We start from the raw sequence: 17041 nt of genomic DNA, 5'->3' as shown, positions 1-17041 counted from the left end.
CCCCCACGCTCTTTGATAACATTTGATGGGGTCAAAACCCTGGTCCGGGGACCCGAGGGTACCCTGATAGGAGCTATATAAATGTGTACATCTGTCGGATATGGATCGATGTCTTAAAGGGAACAACAGGTTCTAAAGAGAAACACATTTTAAATGCTTTAGTTATATATGGTGATTTATTATTTCTTTCTTTAAAATAATCATATCATACCAATTAACATGTTCCAATTATCAATCATTACCTTTCCAGTAATTATGCCATTTTTTCTTTTCTGCAGCCTAACCAGCCAGAGCCAGCCTAACCAGCCAGAGAACATTGTGACTTTTGTTGAATGCCAAACCTAAGTGGTCTAGATCCAAATAAAGTGTCCCAGGATAAAATTTAGGGGTCACAAGATGATTGGGATATAAAAAGACATAATACGATGAGTCAAAACAGGACACATTGACCGCCTGTTGTCCTTCCCTCCCTCCCGATTTGTCTCTCCTTTAGCCTACAAGCAGAGTCCGCATTTAAAATACCCTCAACATACCAACATTTCTAAACTCTGTTTTATCTGAGCAACAACTTTGCAAGAACAACATGTTTATGGTAAAATCATTTATTTTAAACTGTACAAGAATTTACAACACAAGTTATTAAGAGAACTGTTTGTCTTCCCTGAACTGAAACCGTGTGTGGTTTCTCTTTGCTTATTGCATTCTGTATATTCAGAAGGTGTGACCTGTGAATAACACGGGTTATTGACTATTGTTGTTTGATTTGTTAAAAGCAATGATGAGTCTTTAATGGTAGGTGACCTTACACTTGACAAGTTAGGACAATAAACCTGCCTGTAGCGTCTGCAGCACAACCCAGCAGCCGCTCTCCTTGACAAAGTCAGTCCTTTGGCCGACCTTCACAAGGAAAGAGCTATTTCGACATTAAATCAGACAGATTTTTGTCTCACAGGTTGTGCAAGTCCTCCACTCCACGAAGGCTTCATCAACACCGGCGCGAGTGGGATCTGATCCAGACGCAGCACTTACAATAATTGAGTAATGCCCCTTTCAGAAAAGCCTCATTAAATTCTCAATACCACCATGTGTTCCCGGACATAGCTGCTGAAAGGCTGAGTCAGCACCACATACAGAATATTGCTTAGAGTTCTGTGCATCAAGAGGATAAAGGGTTGACAGGAGAAAATGATAATGGATGCTCTTCAAATGCACGATGAAGTAAAATCTAAAGTAACAAAAAAAATAAAAATCAGCATCTGTAAAAACACCTGAATATTACTTTGTTGTTTGCACTAAGTTCCAGATATGTATTGTGTGTACATTCTATTGACTCGTTTTGATGAGTTTGGCCCATTGATTCTTGCAGTGTGATCCGCAGCTGCAAAGTCCTGAGCCTTTAAACCTTGAACAATTTCCTGGTAGCGGTCCTTCCCGTTCTTTAAATTGACCAAGATAATGGCCATCAGTACTGAACCTCAACAATCTGCACCAAAGTCCGGGAAAAAGCTGAAGGGTCCATTTCTTCCCCGCACAGTGAGCCGGCCGGGTTAGGCGGCTGGAGGACATCGTGCAGACGTGACTCATAGCTGGTGTCGTGCATCCAGGTGCACGGCATGTGGAGGAGCTTCGGGTCGAGCTCGCAGCTTTGTTCGACGGGCGACAGAGGAGCAGCGGAGGTCGGCCCAAGGCGTGACAGCAGGCCACAGTCCCAGTCAGAGTCCGATGATGACGAAGAGTGCCTGGCTAAGTCTGGGATGAGGGATGACTCGATGCACACCGAGGTAGAGTGAGAAAGTAACCGTTTGGAGTCTAGACTGGAAAGCTCACTGGGAGATTGATCATTGGGGGACTGGAGTGGAGGATCACAAGTCTTTGATGTTGAGGACAGTGGCTGTGATATTTGAACAGCAGCAGAAGTGCCACCATAACCTAAAGTTTCTAGTCGCTGTGGTGTTTGAAGGAAGTTTAGTACAGTAGGAACACAAAATGTGGTTAAAGTCTGTTTTGAGCCAAGTGACTCCACATTGCATGTTGACGAGACATCTGGTGCGGGACATCGCTGTATTGCCCGACAAAAGATTTTATCGAAAAACGAAGAGTGCTGAGGATCTGCCATAGTGTCTCTTTCTGGTTTGGCAGCTGTGTGCCCTTGTGTAGTCCAGCTACCACTGTAGCCAAAGTCTGCTGTAATCCTCCTCCTTTTGCTCCGGCTGTGTTCAGGGCTGGCTGATCTACAGCGCTTTTTGGGGTTTGGTTCCGTCGCTGACTGGTGCCGAGGGAGGGAGCGGGATCTGTGTGACAAATGCGTAACCAACTTGAAACCATTAGTGGAACATGTGATTTGAGCTAAAAAGGTTTCTTGGTTTGATTCCTCTACTCCTTCTGCATCAGTCAGAGACACAAAAGGAAAAAGTCGGGTAAGATCTGGGACAGAGTGCGACACACTGTCTTCAGTGTCCATTTCACACGTGTGTCCTTCCCCAGCCTCCTCTGCAGGGTAGGTTTGAGGACTGAGGACAGGAGGCTCTGAGTACAGGAAGTGCGGCTCCATTACGTAAGAAGTATAAAGCATTTGAGGACTGAGGACCGGAGGCAGGGAGTAAGGGTCAGGGGATGGGCAGGGGGAGAGATCTTGAATATCAAGATGCTGGTTGGCTGAGTTGTGGTCTTGTGGTTCTATATCCAGAACAGGCATGGCTGGACTGGAAGCGCGAGGAAGGCTGACAGGAAGTTGGCAGTCGGTGTTGGTAGTGAAAGGCTGGATGTCAGCAGGAGGAGAGGCTGGTGGATCTGGGATGGTGAGCTGAACTCCTGGTGACGGGCTGGCTGCTCCAGAGGACAGAGGACCCCGAGTCGGGCTGGAGATGTGAATATTGGAAGGCGAACCCCTCTGCAGGGACTGGACAGCATGCTCCGTCTCAGCATCAGTGAGAGGCTCCAGCTCACAGAAAGGCAAAGGAGTCAGTGGTCTAGGAGGACAGAGAAACCATTAAAACTTTCAAACACAGAAAACCCTTTTAGTCCCGTGATTAAAGAATTCCAATAATTGCACAACAAATGAAGAACTGCCGCAATAAACAATGAACTAAATGATTGTCATGAGCAATGAAGTGATTGATGATTTGATTAACGATCTGATTATTTTCATTAACAATAAACCTAATTATTTTCTTTCACAATTAATAATTAATCTGATCGATTGATCGTTGTTTGATTGGCCCATTGGATTGAGTCATTTGATTGGCTCATTGGACTGGGTCATCAAAAAATGTCAGAATATACTTATAAATCCAAGGTGTTGTCTGGTTTTTTTCAGTTCAAAACCAAAGACATTCTGTTTAATATGATATGAAACAGAGAAAAGCAGTCTGAATAGAATTTTCTGCAATTTTTGCGTGAAAAATTACTTGAATATATAACCTATTATCAACATTGTTGGAGATCAACTAATCAATGCAGCTTTAGCTAGGTCGATGATAGAAACTCACCGGTCCAGTGCTTCTTCTGACTGTGGATCTGGATTGGTGTTGAATCCTGGAAGCATTTCAGCCACGAGTTGGTCCATCACCCTGTAGTTTGAGGCATCCAGCGCGAACGCACGGTGCTGTTCATACTGAATGTGCTGCAATGGCCGACAAAGACAACCGGTCACAAATATATAATCAAAACACTGCAAGGAAAATGATCAGTTATGTGCCAACAAAAGTAATTGTTAAAGGGTTTCACCTCTTCCAGATTATGGAAGGGTTGATTGCAGCATTCACAGTAAGACACGTTCTTCTTGGGCGGCTGCATAGGATTGCAGCTGAGTGGGGTTTGAGACTTGATGCTGCTCTCAACTGTTTTCTTCTCCCTAATTAACAAATAACCAGTTAGGATAAACCGTTCATGATAGCAAAGCATACATTTAGATTACTTTAACGGCAGTTAAACAAACCTTGTTTTATCTTCTCCTTTCTCTGGCCGCTTTTCCAACCGAGGAGGAGGAGGAATTTCAAAGGGACTAAATCGGCCCGAGAATCGCAGAGTAGGCAAGGTCATATTTTGCAAAAGAATGGGCTTGTATTTCCTGGATGGATTACAACAACATAATTCAATACACAAAATGTAAATGAAGTCAAACGTTTTAGCAACATGTAAAAAGAAAAAGTGCAATTATATCCAGATGAAGGTTGAACAATGTAGTGCATATTTGTATCATCAACATTATATCTATCTATCGAATACTGAAATGTTTCGGATGGGTTTTCTAACAGCGAAGACCTACACACATTAGCCAGAGCACTTCAATTAACTAAATTGAGAGGGTAAGTGAAAAGACCTGTTGACACATAGAGATCCCCTGCAGGATCGAGCAGTGGAGCTTGCAAAGGGTCATCAAATGGAAATCCAACCCCCTGAGCACTCGGCTCCTGGTGAGCGGTATCACAGGGGGGGGGGTTGTCACATTACACGAAGGAACTCCTCAACAGGTTCAATTAAGAAAATCACCTGGGCTGAAATGCAAACCTCCACAACCAATGCCTAGTGGGGGGTAGGAAGGGCAGTAATATGGGGACAGTTCACTGTAGTTTCCCTGTCATGCAGAAAAGGATCTAATCTGAGACGGAACAACCATCACATGAACCTGACCAAACAAACGTATTTCCACTTGCCTTTCTAGCTAGTCTTTCTTTACTCCCTGGTATTAGACACTGAAGCAGCTATAACAGATATTTTACTCCAGCGATGTTATCAAATGACTCTGTGAGACCACCGTGAATGGGTCGCCTTGTAGGGATGGACCTGCCAAGAATAATCCCCTGAATCCTTCAGCAGTACAGTAGGGCTGGACAGAGTATCAGTATAACATCAATACGGAGATATGAGAATGGATATGGTCTTATATTTTGGATGTTGTAATATGGTATTAATAGCCTTTTTTTAAAAGCAGCATTACAGTAAAGTGATGTACATTTCCAAATGAACTAGAATGTTATAGCTGTTCTAATACTTGCCTCTACCCGTTAAGTCATATTACCATTTTTAAAATATCTTATTTTGTTAATATTGTGTGAAAATTCGAAAAACAAACTACAGAAAACTAGAAATGAAACTCACCTGCTTGAGTCTTCAATTTTAACAAAGGAAGCCCTCAAAGCCACAGCTGTAGAAAAGCAGAAGCGGAGATAAACCGATGAATTAAATAAGCACCGATACCCACAGAAATACTGTATTGCTGTGAAACAAAGACATGAGCGGCACATTCACCAACTAACCTTTGACAACTTGAGCACCTTGTTGTTTGGTGTGAGTCTTTTGCTATAAGAAAAAAGTTTAAAATAAAAACTGATTAATTAAGTAAAACTGCTCCATTTGGATAGCTAATGAAGTCAAAAAGCATTCAGTCCAACTAACCTCCGGCCTCTTGTTTGGAGCATCGAAGCTCTCCCGTGTCAAGTGTTTCAAATATAAAAGGACATCTGATACTGCATTAAGGAATAATATGTAACATTTCCACACTGTAGTTAGATTAAGAATGTGACATATTTGTGTAGAAGTCTTCAGCTTGCATCAGTAAAACCACAGCAGCACAGAACAAAACATAAGCACTCACATGGTGCCACCTGCTGAGAGCAGAGGTTCACTGCACCACAAATGAGAACACAAAAATACCTGACAGCAGTTTGCATCAAATCATGTTATCAGTCAAAAGGATACCATCCACATACACAACCTTCACTCCCCAGGATCGAGCATTCATCAAAACACTGCTTGTATGCAGTCGCTCCTACAAGACAGATCAGAGTCAAGTCAAGATAACAAACCACTTCAATATTCAGTAAATCACCAATATCCACAAACATTAAAGCACCCAGATCTGCAAGATGAAGCACAGTTTGGCTGCACTGACACTTACATTGTTGCGAATGGCTTTTTCAAGCAGGGCCTTCCCACGGCTGCCACAAGCCTGCCGAGAATAATACAGAAATAATGATTAGGACGGATATCTAAATGGTTAAACGTAGCATTTTCAAAACGTGTAATATACATAACAATTGACCCTTCTCACAACGTCATATGTATTTGTATCAGGGCACTTAATGGCAGTGTAAATGTCCCCGTTGCAGGGACATTTACAAGATTTCAGATTCTTCAAGCTATTATATGATAACTGGTTATTCGCCATCATGTGACATTAGACATGGCCTTTGCAGGACATGAATTACAGCACCATCATTCTACAAAGCCAGCGGTGGCATTGTTTAAGGGCACGATTGCTTGTAAATAAAGGTTTTCAACATGCATGGGTGATGCTCAGTACCGTCGGTCTAGGAGTTCCTGGTCGCCGTTTTTCTCTGCTGAGGATGCTCTCTCGCTGCATTATTGGATGCTGAGCTTCATCATTCTTCCCGTTTGCTTCTATTTTGATATCTGTAGACTTCTGCTCCTTCAGGCCGTCTTGGCTTCCAGTCACAAGAAAGCTTATATCCTTGTGCAGAAAACTCTCAACCTTCTTCAGAAGAAAAGCAAAAACATGTATCAGCTTCAGCTAAAAGACATCTGTCTACAAAACCTAACTTGAGCCAATGTAGTTATACAATTCACATGCATTAGTTAGCAAGTTTGGCAATTCTTTCAATGCATTTTTTGCTGAAATGATCAGAAATGTTCAACCGACCACTTCACCGATAGTACAGAGATTTTTTTTGCTGTCAAAATTCAAATATACAATTTAGTGCCACCGGCAAAATATCGAGAATATTTGATCAAAACCAGAAAAAAATGTTTGTCACGGATAAAGGAACCTTTTTTAATTATCAACATCTAACAATGTTTACATCGATAGGATCCACAGGCCCCACTGACTTCACACATGCTTACCCCTCCTAGAAGAGATACAGCCTCCAAAAGCAGCGCCGTGGAGCGTTTCTTCAAACTGTCCAGATAAAAGGTCTTCCCATGCAGCTTCTTCTGCCCAGGACACAGTGAGCCAAGGAGGCCTCCCTCCTCTGCACCCTGCTGTTGCTGCATTATCCTGGTGCAGTAGGGATGCTTACAACTTGACAGAAAAACACCAGGATCCTACTTAAAAAGAAAAAAACAAAGCACTATTAAATACATTTTACATACACATCAGAAAGAGAGCAACTAAAAAAAAAAACAGATTCCAGGTAGCTCTTGTGTAAAAAGCTATTGTACTGAGTGTTTAATAACTTTGTTTTGACAAAAAGTCTGAATGGTGGAGTAAAATCAACAGTGAACATCAAAATCCTGCAGCAGAGGCTGTCTAAAAATGTAAATGTTGTTTTCTTTTCTTAATGGTCAGATTGACATCATGTATATTTTAGGACTAGTTCGCTAAATAAAAAAACATTTTCAAAATTCACAACAATCCAGCAAAAGGTTATTTAAAAAACAAAACAATGTTGTATATCGTTACTACAAAACAACAATACTAAATACAATGGCATACAATTGTAGTTACAATACCAACGAGCAGCGCACGCAGTATTGACCTAGCATTAGCTGAACTTAGCTAGCTTAGCCTAGCTTTCGTCAACAACGGCTGGGCCCCAAAAAACATTTAGCTAGTTTGTTAAGAGATTTAAAAGTCTGTAAAAGTGGTTTCCTCGTCATCGGGGCACATGAAAACATAGTTCACTTACGTGTTTGTATTGTCCTGGAATACCACAATAAAGAAATTATTATTACTTATTCACAAAAAGGTGGTCGATGAGCAACCGCCGCTTTTTAAAAACACTGGCGGAGACGTGAACGTAAAATAGACGTCACATTCGAAAAATGCTGCCTTCATGGACTCGCTCAGTCTTCAGACATCACAGATATTTTTCAACGGTGGAAATACTAATGCTATTTATTAAGGCAAGAAGTTAAACCAAACTAAAGTGTAGTCTATTTTACCAAGCAGGTGGTTAGAAGGAATCATCTGGAGCATCAACATAAATCTTTGTCAAAGTCGAAGATTGCACTATGAGTTTTACGTAAGTACCCTAAATGCAGCACAACGAATGTAGTGTCAGCATACTGTTGCCACATAGCTACTTATTTAAAGTGAAGATAAACCTTTTCCTTTCTTATTATTTCAAAAATAGTCTGGGGAATACTTCAATGTAGCCAATAAAGAGTTGAGGGTTTCCTAATTTCAAACTTGAATATCAGAGCGATTGTCACTAAAGAGTGGGAATTCTGTTATCCTTACTGCCCAGAAGGTGGCAATGTGCCTGTAACTACAGAAACCTCAATTTAAAAAACCTACATTGGCAATTTAAGTGCTTATGATTACGTTAAAGATTAAACTGTAAACCAACAGTTTTACATGAATTTAGTATACGTATTGTTAGTTGAAATTCGGGATGATTATGTGATAAATTAAACTGTATTATACTATATTTTGTATATGGTCATGACACCAAATCTGTTAAATATAAGACAAACACAAGATGAAAAAAAAACTTTATTCAAACCATGCACTTTTTTTCATAAAAATATATTTTCACAAAACACTGGCACAGTGCAAAGGACTAGCCTTAATGACATTTCAATTTGAAAATCTGCAAATTAAGGTAAATATTAATGACAACAAATTCTTTATACCAGGCCGGGAAAAAAGAACAGGCCAGATTCACTGGATATGTTTTGTTATGTTAATAACATTAATGATGCAGAAACCCTTCAAAGCATAAACTTGAAACAAACTAAAAATTGACAGCTTGGAACTAAGACAATGACAACAGTTTCAACAGTTAAATCATTAAACTTTGACAAACATTTCCACTGAAGGACACATTTCAAACACTTTTAATCGGTAATTAACTTGTTTTTCTCGTCAAAGAATACATGGAAACATTGTAAAATTATTAACTGAAAACATACTCTCTCCTTCATCTTCATGGCTCGGAAAAACAATCAATCAAAAACGTGTTAATATAATATTGCAAACTCAGAAAAAAACAATACTGTTCAAAGTGTAAACCCTGGATGGTAATAAAAAAGACTCACATAGACAGTAGGACTTTGGTTTTCAGTCCATAGTGATGAGGACATTTTGTGATGCAGAGTCAATAGGAAGCAGCACTTTGGCTGTTTAAGTAAGGCACCTTAGGTTACAATATGGCAGCCTCTGCATATTCACAGGGAATTAAAGAAAGCACCAACATCTTCCTGCATCAGGATTTGCATTTTTAAGAACAACCAAAACACAAATCTGCAGTGTGAATTTCAGATCCACTCAGAGCCCGTTATGACTCCGTATTTGCTGCTACTGCTGGTGCTGCTGCCTCCGACCCCGTTCGACTTGCTTGCGGTGTGTTTGGAGGCCTGTCGGTGTTTCCGCTCACGGTGAGGCTTGCTGTGGTTGTTAGTGTGGCTCTGTGGCTGGCTGTAGTCCTCCAGCTGGTTCTGAGGCTGGTGGATGTCCTTAAGAACTGCTCTGGAAGCATCTCCCATCCCTCCTCTGCACAGGTTTTCCTCATTATTGGTGTACTGCTGGCGCTCCTCTTGAGCAATGTTCACATGGTTTTGCCTGCATGCCATCTTAGCATTAGTGAGATCAGTGATGGGAAGTGACTGGTGGTGGTGCCCTGTGGTTACCAGGAGAGGCTTGATGGCAATGTTGTACCCAGGCGGAGCCGATGGTGCGTTCCAAGAAAAAGGGTAGCTGCTGTAATCGTCTCCGCTCAATCGTGCCTCATTAAGAGCTCCTTGTTCACGCGTAAGCCCGTACAGCTCTTCGTCCGAGAGGCGCACCCGGTGGGAGCGTACGATGTCACAGATGGTACCGACGCCCAGGTGAAGCATCTCCCAGATATTGAGTGCCAGGCAGAGCAGGGAGACCGTGTACATGATGAGGAGGAAGATAGTTTTCTCAGTGGGCCGTGACACAAAGCAGTCCACTTTGTGAGGGCAGGGATCGTCTGAGCAGACGTAGGAGGCGGGAACAGCAAATCCATACAGGGCATACTGTCCACACAGGAAAACCACCTCCAGCACGCAGCGCGTCAAGAGCTGAAGTACATAAATACGCATCAGTCCATCCTCTTTGATACGCTGACGGCCATCATGGCGCACCTTGACCTTTGCATGTTTATCACCACTGTCTCCTTTCGCTGCTCCATCACCGTCACTCTCAACCTCGGTCATTTCATAGATCATGGGGTCATCCTCTTGGTCATCCTCGGCCTCTTCAATGCCCCTGTTCTGCTTTCTGCCCGCAAGGTAAGGCTTCTTGTTCTTCCTCCGCGACAATCCACTCACTCCCCCATTTTCACACTGCTCCTCCGCCCGAGCAATTTTGTTGACCGCGTAGCCCAGGTACATGAGTGAAGGTGTCGCCACCAGGATGATTTGGAAAACCCAGAAGCGGACGTGTGAGAGTGGAGCGAAGGCGTCGTAGCAGACGTTCTCACAGCCTGGCTGGCCCGAGTTGCAGACAAACTTGCTCTGCTCATCGTAGTAGATGGACTCCCCACCCACGGCCGTCAGCACGATGCGGAAAACAATCAGGACTGTGAGCCAGATCTTGCCCACGAATGTTGAATGGTTGTGGATTTCTTCCAGCAGGCGAGTCAGGAAACTCCAACTCATGGTAATAGCAAGGAAACTGCAGAGAGAGGCAACGTACACCCCCGGTTACTGCACTGTGGAGAGAACAGGAACGATTAAACTCTGTGCCATGCAGAAAACTCTGTATGGAAAACGCATACATAAACTGATCATCTATTTAAAGCATATTTTTTCCACTTAAAGATCTGCCCAGAACTAAGGAGCAGTACATTAACAATAACAACATGTTAATCCTTGATGCTTTTAATAGCTTTGCCCCACAGCTCACGTCCAAACATCCCCTTGGCATTAGTACACAAAGGGAAGAATAATGACTTCAATGGAATGTGTAACCATAATTGCTATTGTTAACTGAACGCCGCTGATAGGCATCTTACATGAGGTTGTTAGTGCATCCAGATGTTCCATAGTCTAAAAACTTTTATTTGTGCTAGAGGATGACCACTGAAATACTAAAAACCCTGAAGAGGAATTAGCAAAATGACTTTAAAGTATAATTAAAATCAAGTACTGACTAGATCATTTGTGCAATTTAAAACATAATACCTGATTTACAACGATAATATATTTAATTATTTATGATTATAGTTTTAAAAAAAAGTTAAGGTCATCCATACACATTTTTCTTAGGGATTTATGAATAACAGGCTTAATTTTATAAATGTGTTCTAACAGCAAGTTTATTATAATGAATTGAACATAACACAAATATTAAATACTAGCTTAAAATGGCTCAGTTCCTTGTTTAAATATTTCTTTGTGCTGTAATTAACTAGACCAGATGAGTAAGGAGTTTCTCTGAGGCAGTAGCACACTAGATGGCTACCTAACAGATAGCGTTAAAGCAGCACACACACACACACACACACACACACACACACACACACACACACACACACACACACACACACACACACACACACACACACACACACACACACACATGCCTAAAAGGTGAGCCAGTATGATTTCAAATAGTACATAAAGTAAACTTTCCTATCTCGGTTAAATTTAGATTGTTTGTCCTCGTCTGATCTAAACCAGCTCGCACTGTACCTAACCCTAAAACATCTCAGTTTTACCTGCAGACATCCATCTGCCCAAAAGCAGCCGACCTCTCCATAAGTTACTCATGTGGGAGGAAATCTAAAAGGGTCAGACTTTTGCGGGACAGACTATGTCTGCATGTGTGATGTGTATAAGTTCAGAGGGTTTGTTAGAGGAGAGTTTATATTCCAACCTTCAGGGCTCCTACATGGTTGCTTATTATAACACGGTCTTGACATCAATCTACCAACAGGAGGCAGACACTGAGGCAAGCAAGGTCCGCTGATAAGAAACAGCCTTGCGGTCATTGAGAGGCTGTCGCTGTATGAACTGAAGTCAATTATGTTATCATTGGGCTGCAGAATACAAAACACAAGTGTTAACAATTTCTATCCAAAAGTTATTCTTCTAATTAGCTTGACGTTATGACCCATCAAGGAGTTTATGTTTGGTTTGTTGATTGCCTCGTTTGTTTTATAAAACTTTGTGAATGTGAGTAGCATGGGCCACATTTTGGAGCGGATCCATACCACGGGATAGATAAATGCATGTATTTCTTTACGTATAGAAACAGACTGGCAATCTCCGAGGGACCTTCTAGTTTCACAAGTTATCACTATTAAATAACTGCCATTTTTTAGGGCGTTCGCATAATTGACGTCAACATATTAAATGCAGTAAACGTAGGCATGTTTTTTTCCATCTTTTCTCCTGTAGCAGCTTAGTACACTCATAAAGACATAAAGCAGCCTGCCTGCTCTATTAGAAATTCCATATTATAAGGGTTAAATGGCCAGAAAATGGGTCATTAGTGGCAGCTCTACGTTGTTATTACAGGCTGTTGGTCTAAACAAACAAGATATTTGAATATTGTCCACAATTTTATGACATTTTTAGACTTAACAACAATCTGATACATCAAAAAATATAATCAACATTGATAAAAATGTCAGTGCCCGCCCTAATATATTCAGATTAAATATTGGAAATTGTGTAAATTATTTGAAAAATAGTTTCTCAGGAGATTTTTCTGTATTCAAAACCCTGAAAACCCCCAATTAATTATTGGAAATGTATTTATACTAGTATAAACAGGTGTATAAACAGGCTGACATTTTTATCTATAATAGGCACAACTGACTCCCTGTCGCATTAATCAGTATGACATTCAATTTGGTTTTATTTCTTTTTATACAAACAACTCCCATAAAAGCAGGTCCAGCTGCTGTTACCATGCTTTCTCATATCTCACTCTGGAAAGAAAAAAGTCTCGTCCGTCTCATTAAGAGTCACATGCACTCTAAAACTGCACATCTGGCCGTGTTGTGTAATGTGCTATTTGGAGGCCCGGTAGCACAGCTATCATCAACACTCACACACAAACCTTGTGGATGATGAGAAAGCTAATTTAAGTCATAATATCAGGAATTTAAGGACAAGTGAATACAATGTTACACCGAAACCTCCAAACAGAGACACAGACAAATAAAATAAGATGGACATCAAACAAAATTGATGGACAGATTTTTTTGATAAACACACTAACCTGTATTTTTATTACATGCATTGAACTAGAGCCTGCTGTTAGCACGTTTAAAAACAACAAAGAAGAATCAATGTGAAACCCCCAAATGCATTGTTAAGTTGATGAGAAAATGCCCCACAAATATATTTTAACGGCAAATTAAGTCCATTGATTTGTTGCAAAACACCTGCCTAGACTCAAATGTATGACCAGCTCAACCACCCAAGTTGCTAGAAGTGCCACATCGAGTGCCTGAAGGTGATACATTGCATTTGCCCAGATGTCTCCCAGAGCCAGAGCCAGACCAACAGCCTCCAGTTTCCCACAGCGCCCATTAAAAAAACTATTCGAGAAGCTTTACTTTAAAGAGCAGCCAACCTTGTACATGCCTATCTAAGAAGGTTTCAAGCTGTGGATGTGAAGGTTTGTGGTTTCCTTCAGCGTAAATGTATCTTTTGAGAGAGAAACACTCAGCCGCTATTAACTTGGAAAGGCGATTGTAAAAAGTTTGTAGTTTGCTGACAATGCATTTCTTTTTAAAGGTATTTGGGGTATTTGTTTTCTTATGAGCGACATACCACCAACTAGAAAACTGACGGGGAAAACGTGCATCATAGGTCTACACCATGTCTGTGTGTTGCCCTAGGGTTAGGGTTCAAAATGCCCCGAGACAGGACTTCCTGTCTATAAATCAAAGCGTGGCTAATTATAAGTTTGCTACAACTCTCCCGTTGGACATTTAGTGCAGATAAAGACAAGGGAACAAAATGAAATCTAGTGGTTATAACTAGCAGAACAGAGAGCAATCACAATAACAAGAAGCAAATTACTCAAATAAACAAACTTTCTGTCCCGACTCCCGAGGAAATGCTATGTGGAGGACTTCAAGTGTAAACTCATCTCCAATCACTGTAATGGATGCCACAGGGTCGGATGTGACTCTGAGGCATCTAATCAAAGATGTCAAACCACACAAAGAAGATGTGTATGTATTTAGAACAGAACTGGATCAAGACAAAAGCCTCTGGCGTAAACAGATAACTTGTCATGAAGAAGAAGCCGATGCAAACTACGCCAGCTTATAGAAAATCAATAATCAAGTTCAAAGGAACCAGTATTACAATAAGAACAGGAGAACTATTGCCTTGTACAAAGGGCATAGCTGTTATTAGTTTTGATGTTGTGCTCAGGACATGAATTTAAGACTATATTTAGTGAGAAGCATACTTTGTTTTACCTTCACATTAAACACAATCCGTTGAATATATGTGGCTTCCTCTTTAAAAAAAAGCCTTAAATTCAATATATTTTTGGCTTTAAAAATCATAGACAATCATAGGGTTCTTCTTTTAGTCACATGTTTATAGGTTCAAATCTGACTACCTAGAAATGCATCTTCTTTTTTTAAATACTACTACTCACAATCATTTTACAAAAACCTGCACTAGTACTGTTACTCCTCAACTAATAAGAGAGATGAAAGGATCTAAATGTTGATGTGCTTATAGAATATTTCTAATGAGTTGTAATCATCATTCATAATGCATTCTGAAATAAATCTTGTCACCTCTTTCTGTTTTATCCTTCCTGCCCTCCTTGTTTTCCAAGCCTGAATTCAGAGATATTTCAAACCCCATGTACCTGCAAAGTAAGAAGACGAAACACATACACAGGTTTTATTTTTGACAGTACTTTTGTTAGTTGACATGGTGACATCTAATATATTGAAATGTCTCTGTTCAAAAAGCTTTTACTAAAAATGCATGTTATTGTTTATTTGTTCTTCTGATCACTTAAGCACTTTTCACTTTTTAATACACAATGAAAGATAATGATCTGTATATAATATTGCAAAGCTTTTTTTCAGTAGGGATTCCAGTACATTGTGATGGTGTTTTTTCAATTTTCTGTCTCAACAACACACTCCATACACCTTCACAAGTTCTCATGATATATTTTTAATGCAAGCAACGTTTGGTTAACATTAAGGAACTACCCTCAAAAAGTGAACAGAGGGTCGTTTTTTAGTTACCTTAATAACTCAAATACGTGATATTAGCTTAATTGTGGCTATTGATAATTATAAGGTACGTTTGTCATGTTACAGTTACTTAAATAGCTTGTAAAACCCAAGTTAATCCAACATTAGAGAAACCTGCTGAAAACACCATTACGTTAACGGTTAAGATAACGTTAATTAACTAGCTATATCAGCTAACATAGCATGATTGTTTTTATTCAAAAAATGCATCCTGACCTGGCAAATCTCGTCGCATTTCTGGTGCCTTACCTTTGTCCTATCGTCGTTCTAGTAATATCTCCTCACACACACTTTTACTGTAAAGGTATCAGAACACTGACATACTCTGTGAATCCACCCAGCAGCCTCACCTTTTCACACGCGCATTTGGCGCCGCTGCCCTCCGTCAGAGAGCTGCTCCCACTTCACAAATCAACCGGAAAGAAACGGTACTTCTGTGCAGGGGGAATACAATCTTCATAGCCGAATTTCAGCTAAAAGTACGACATAGACGTTTGGTCGTCCGACTATACTCAAAGTTTTGAGAGACTGAAGTTTTTACTAATTCAAGTATTAAATTGACCTTAGAAGACGGAGACTTCTCTGGGCAGGGAGGGAGCTTGATTGTGTGAGAAAAGAGGAAGACAAATGGGCTGGAGCAAGGCAAGGAGGGGCTGTGTGTGTGTGTGTGTGTGTGTGTGTGTGTGTGTGTGTGTGTGTGTGTGTGTGTGTGTGTGTGTGTGTGTGTGTGTGTGTGTGTGTGTGTGTGTGTCTGTGCGTGCGTGCGTGAGAGAGAGAGCGAGAGAGAGAAGCATCATAAGGAATTCCTTATTGAATTTTGCTAAAATAAATAACTACATTCTCCATTTGCTAATGCATACATTTCTGGATACTGCAATAAGAAAGTGGAATTCAAATGATATGTTTTTAAGAATGGACAATAAATGCGAACTTTCACATTGATTCAATGGCACTTTTCAGCATTAGTTTCTTACTGCATCACTGAATATGCCTCACATTTTATAGCTGCAGTTGAATGCAAAGAAGATCTCCATTGTTCAGGAAATACCAGTTCTATTACGATGTAAAAACATTGCAAAGTCTATTATTCTTCAGCCATGTATTTTCAGAGATTATGACCTCATGCCTCCATTAACCTTATCTATCTGTCATCATTGATGTGAGGAAGATTATCACCACGAAGAAACAAGATGAAATATGTTTTAAAACAAAGTAATAACAATCATGTTTATATATAAAGTTTTATTGCAGAGTTTCTGGTTTCCTCCAGTTCCCTCTAGGTCTGGCTGCACAGACACTCAGAGAGACTCAGGACTTTATGAAAATGGCACGGACCAGAGATTTCAGACAACACATACATATATCACATTGTTGTCCTCAGACACAGCCTGAGGCTGAACAGACACCAACAGTTCCTTTCATCTTCTTCCATCAGGCTTTGGATAGAAATCAGTAACTTTTATCCCTTCTGCTATCAATTCTTCAACAAGCTTTAAGTGGCTCTCCATGAATTTCACACATAAAGGTCAGTTTAGTCACCACGGACAACACCACTCACAGCTGTATAATGTCATTTGTATATTGGCTTGGAGCCAAAACAATAACCCAGATGATATGAAGAGTTTTAAGGATGAGGGGACTTTTCAGGATTAAAATGACGCTATAAAGTTGCTTTGTGGGAATTATGGTATGTATTTTGAAGCATACTATTGACCTTAGGCATGACAGCAACAGACAAGGGCTGAAGTAAAAATTAATAACCGTTCAGTGAAAAAATAAATGTATCGGTATATTGTCTGTTATGATAAAATCATAATGATCTCTGTGGTGGATTTAGTGGTGTGTCAGGCTATAAGCCCCCC

The 17041-nt window shown here is 40.5% G+C and overlaps 2 protein-coding genes across 6 annotated transcripts; both read right to left on the bottom strand.

Annotated features, from left to right (window-relative positions):
* Positions 1-586: 586 nt before the first annotated feature.
* Positions 587-7783, bottom strand: dbf4b (DBF4B-CDC7 kinase regulatory subunit). Of its 2 annotated transcripts, none has more exons than XM_063894169.1 (12): positions 7650-7783; positions 6865-7068; positions 6305-6496; positions 5900-5950; positions 5701-5770; positions 5398-5462; positions 5259-5301; positions 5101-5146; positions 3938-4069; positions 3727-3853; positions 3489-3622; positions 587-2969 (listed from the first exon to the last, which is right to left on the bottom strand). In XM_063894169.1, the coding sequence occupies exons 2-12, from the start codon at positions 7012-7014 to the stop codon at positions 1463-1465; spliced, it is 2517 nt and encodes an 838-aa protein (XP_063750239.1). In that variant the 5' UTR covers positions 7015-7068; positions 7650-7783; the 3' UTR covers positions 587-1462. The 2 variants fall into 2 exon arrangements, with proteins under 2 accessions (XP_063750239.1, XP_063750240.1); XM_063894170.1 differs by having other exon boundaries at positions 6865-7065; positions 7650-7771.
* A 662-nt stretch (positions 7784-8445) lies between these two features.
* On the bottom strand, positions 8446-15775 carry LOC134870313 (gap junction gamma-1 protein-like). Of its 4 annotated transcripts, none has more exons than XM_063892438.1 (3): positions 15530-15775; positions 14706-14779; positions 8446-10640 (listed from the first exon to the last, which is right to left on the bottom strand). In XM_063892438.1, the coding sequence occupies exon 3, from the start codon at positions 10585-10587 to the stop codon at positions 9223-9225; it is 1365 nt and encodes a 454-aa protein (XP_063748508.1). In that variant the 5' UTR covers positions 10588-10640; positions 14706-14779; positions 15530-15775; the 3' UTR covers positions 8446-9222. The 4 variants fall into 4 exon arrangements, with proteins under 4 accessions (XP_063748508.1, XP_063748509.1, XP_063748510.1 ...); XM_063892439.1 differs by having other exon boundaries at positions 8446-10603; XM_063892440.1 differs by lacking the exon at positions 15530-15775 and adding an exon at positions 15429-15482.
* Between the last annotated feature and the right edge of the window lie 1266 nt (positions 15776-17041).

Source organism: Eleginops maclovinus, chromosome 10 (genome assembly GCF_036324505.1).
Source record: "Eleginops maclovinus isolate JMC-PN-2008 ecotype Puerto Natales chromosome 10, JC_Emac_rtc_rv5, whole genome shotgun sequence".
NCBI classification, from domain to species: Eukaryota; Metazoa; Chordata; class Actinopteri; order Perciformes; family Eleginopidae; genus Eleginops; species Eleginops maclovinus.
This window is presented reverse-complemented; position numbering and strand designations above follow the sequence as displayed.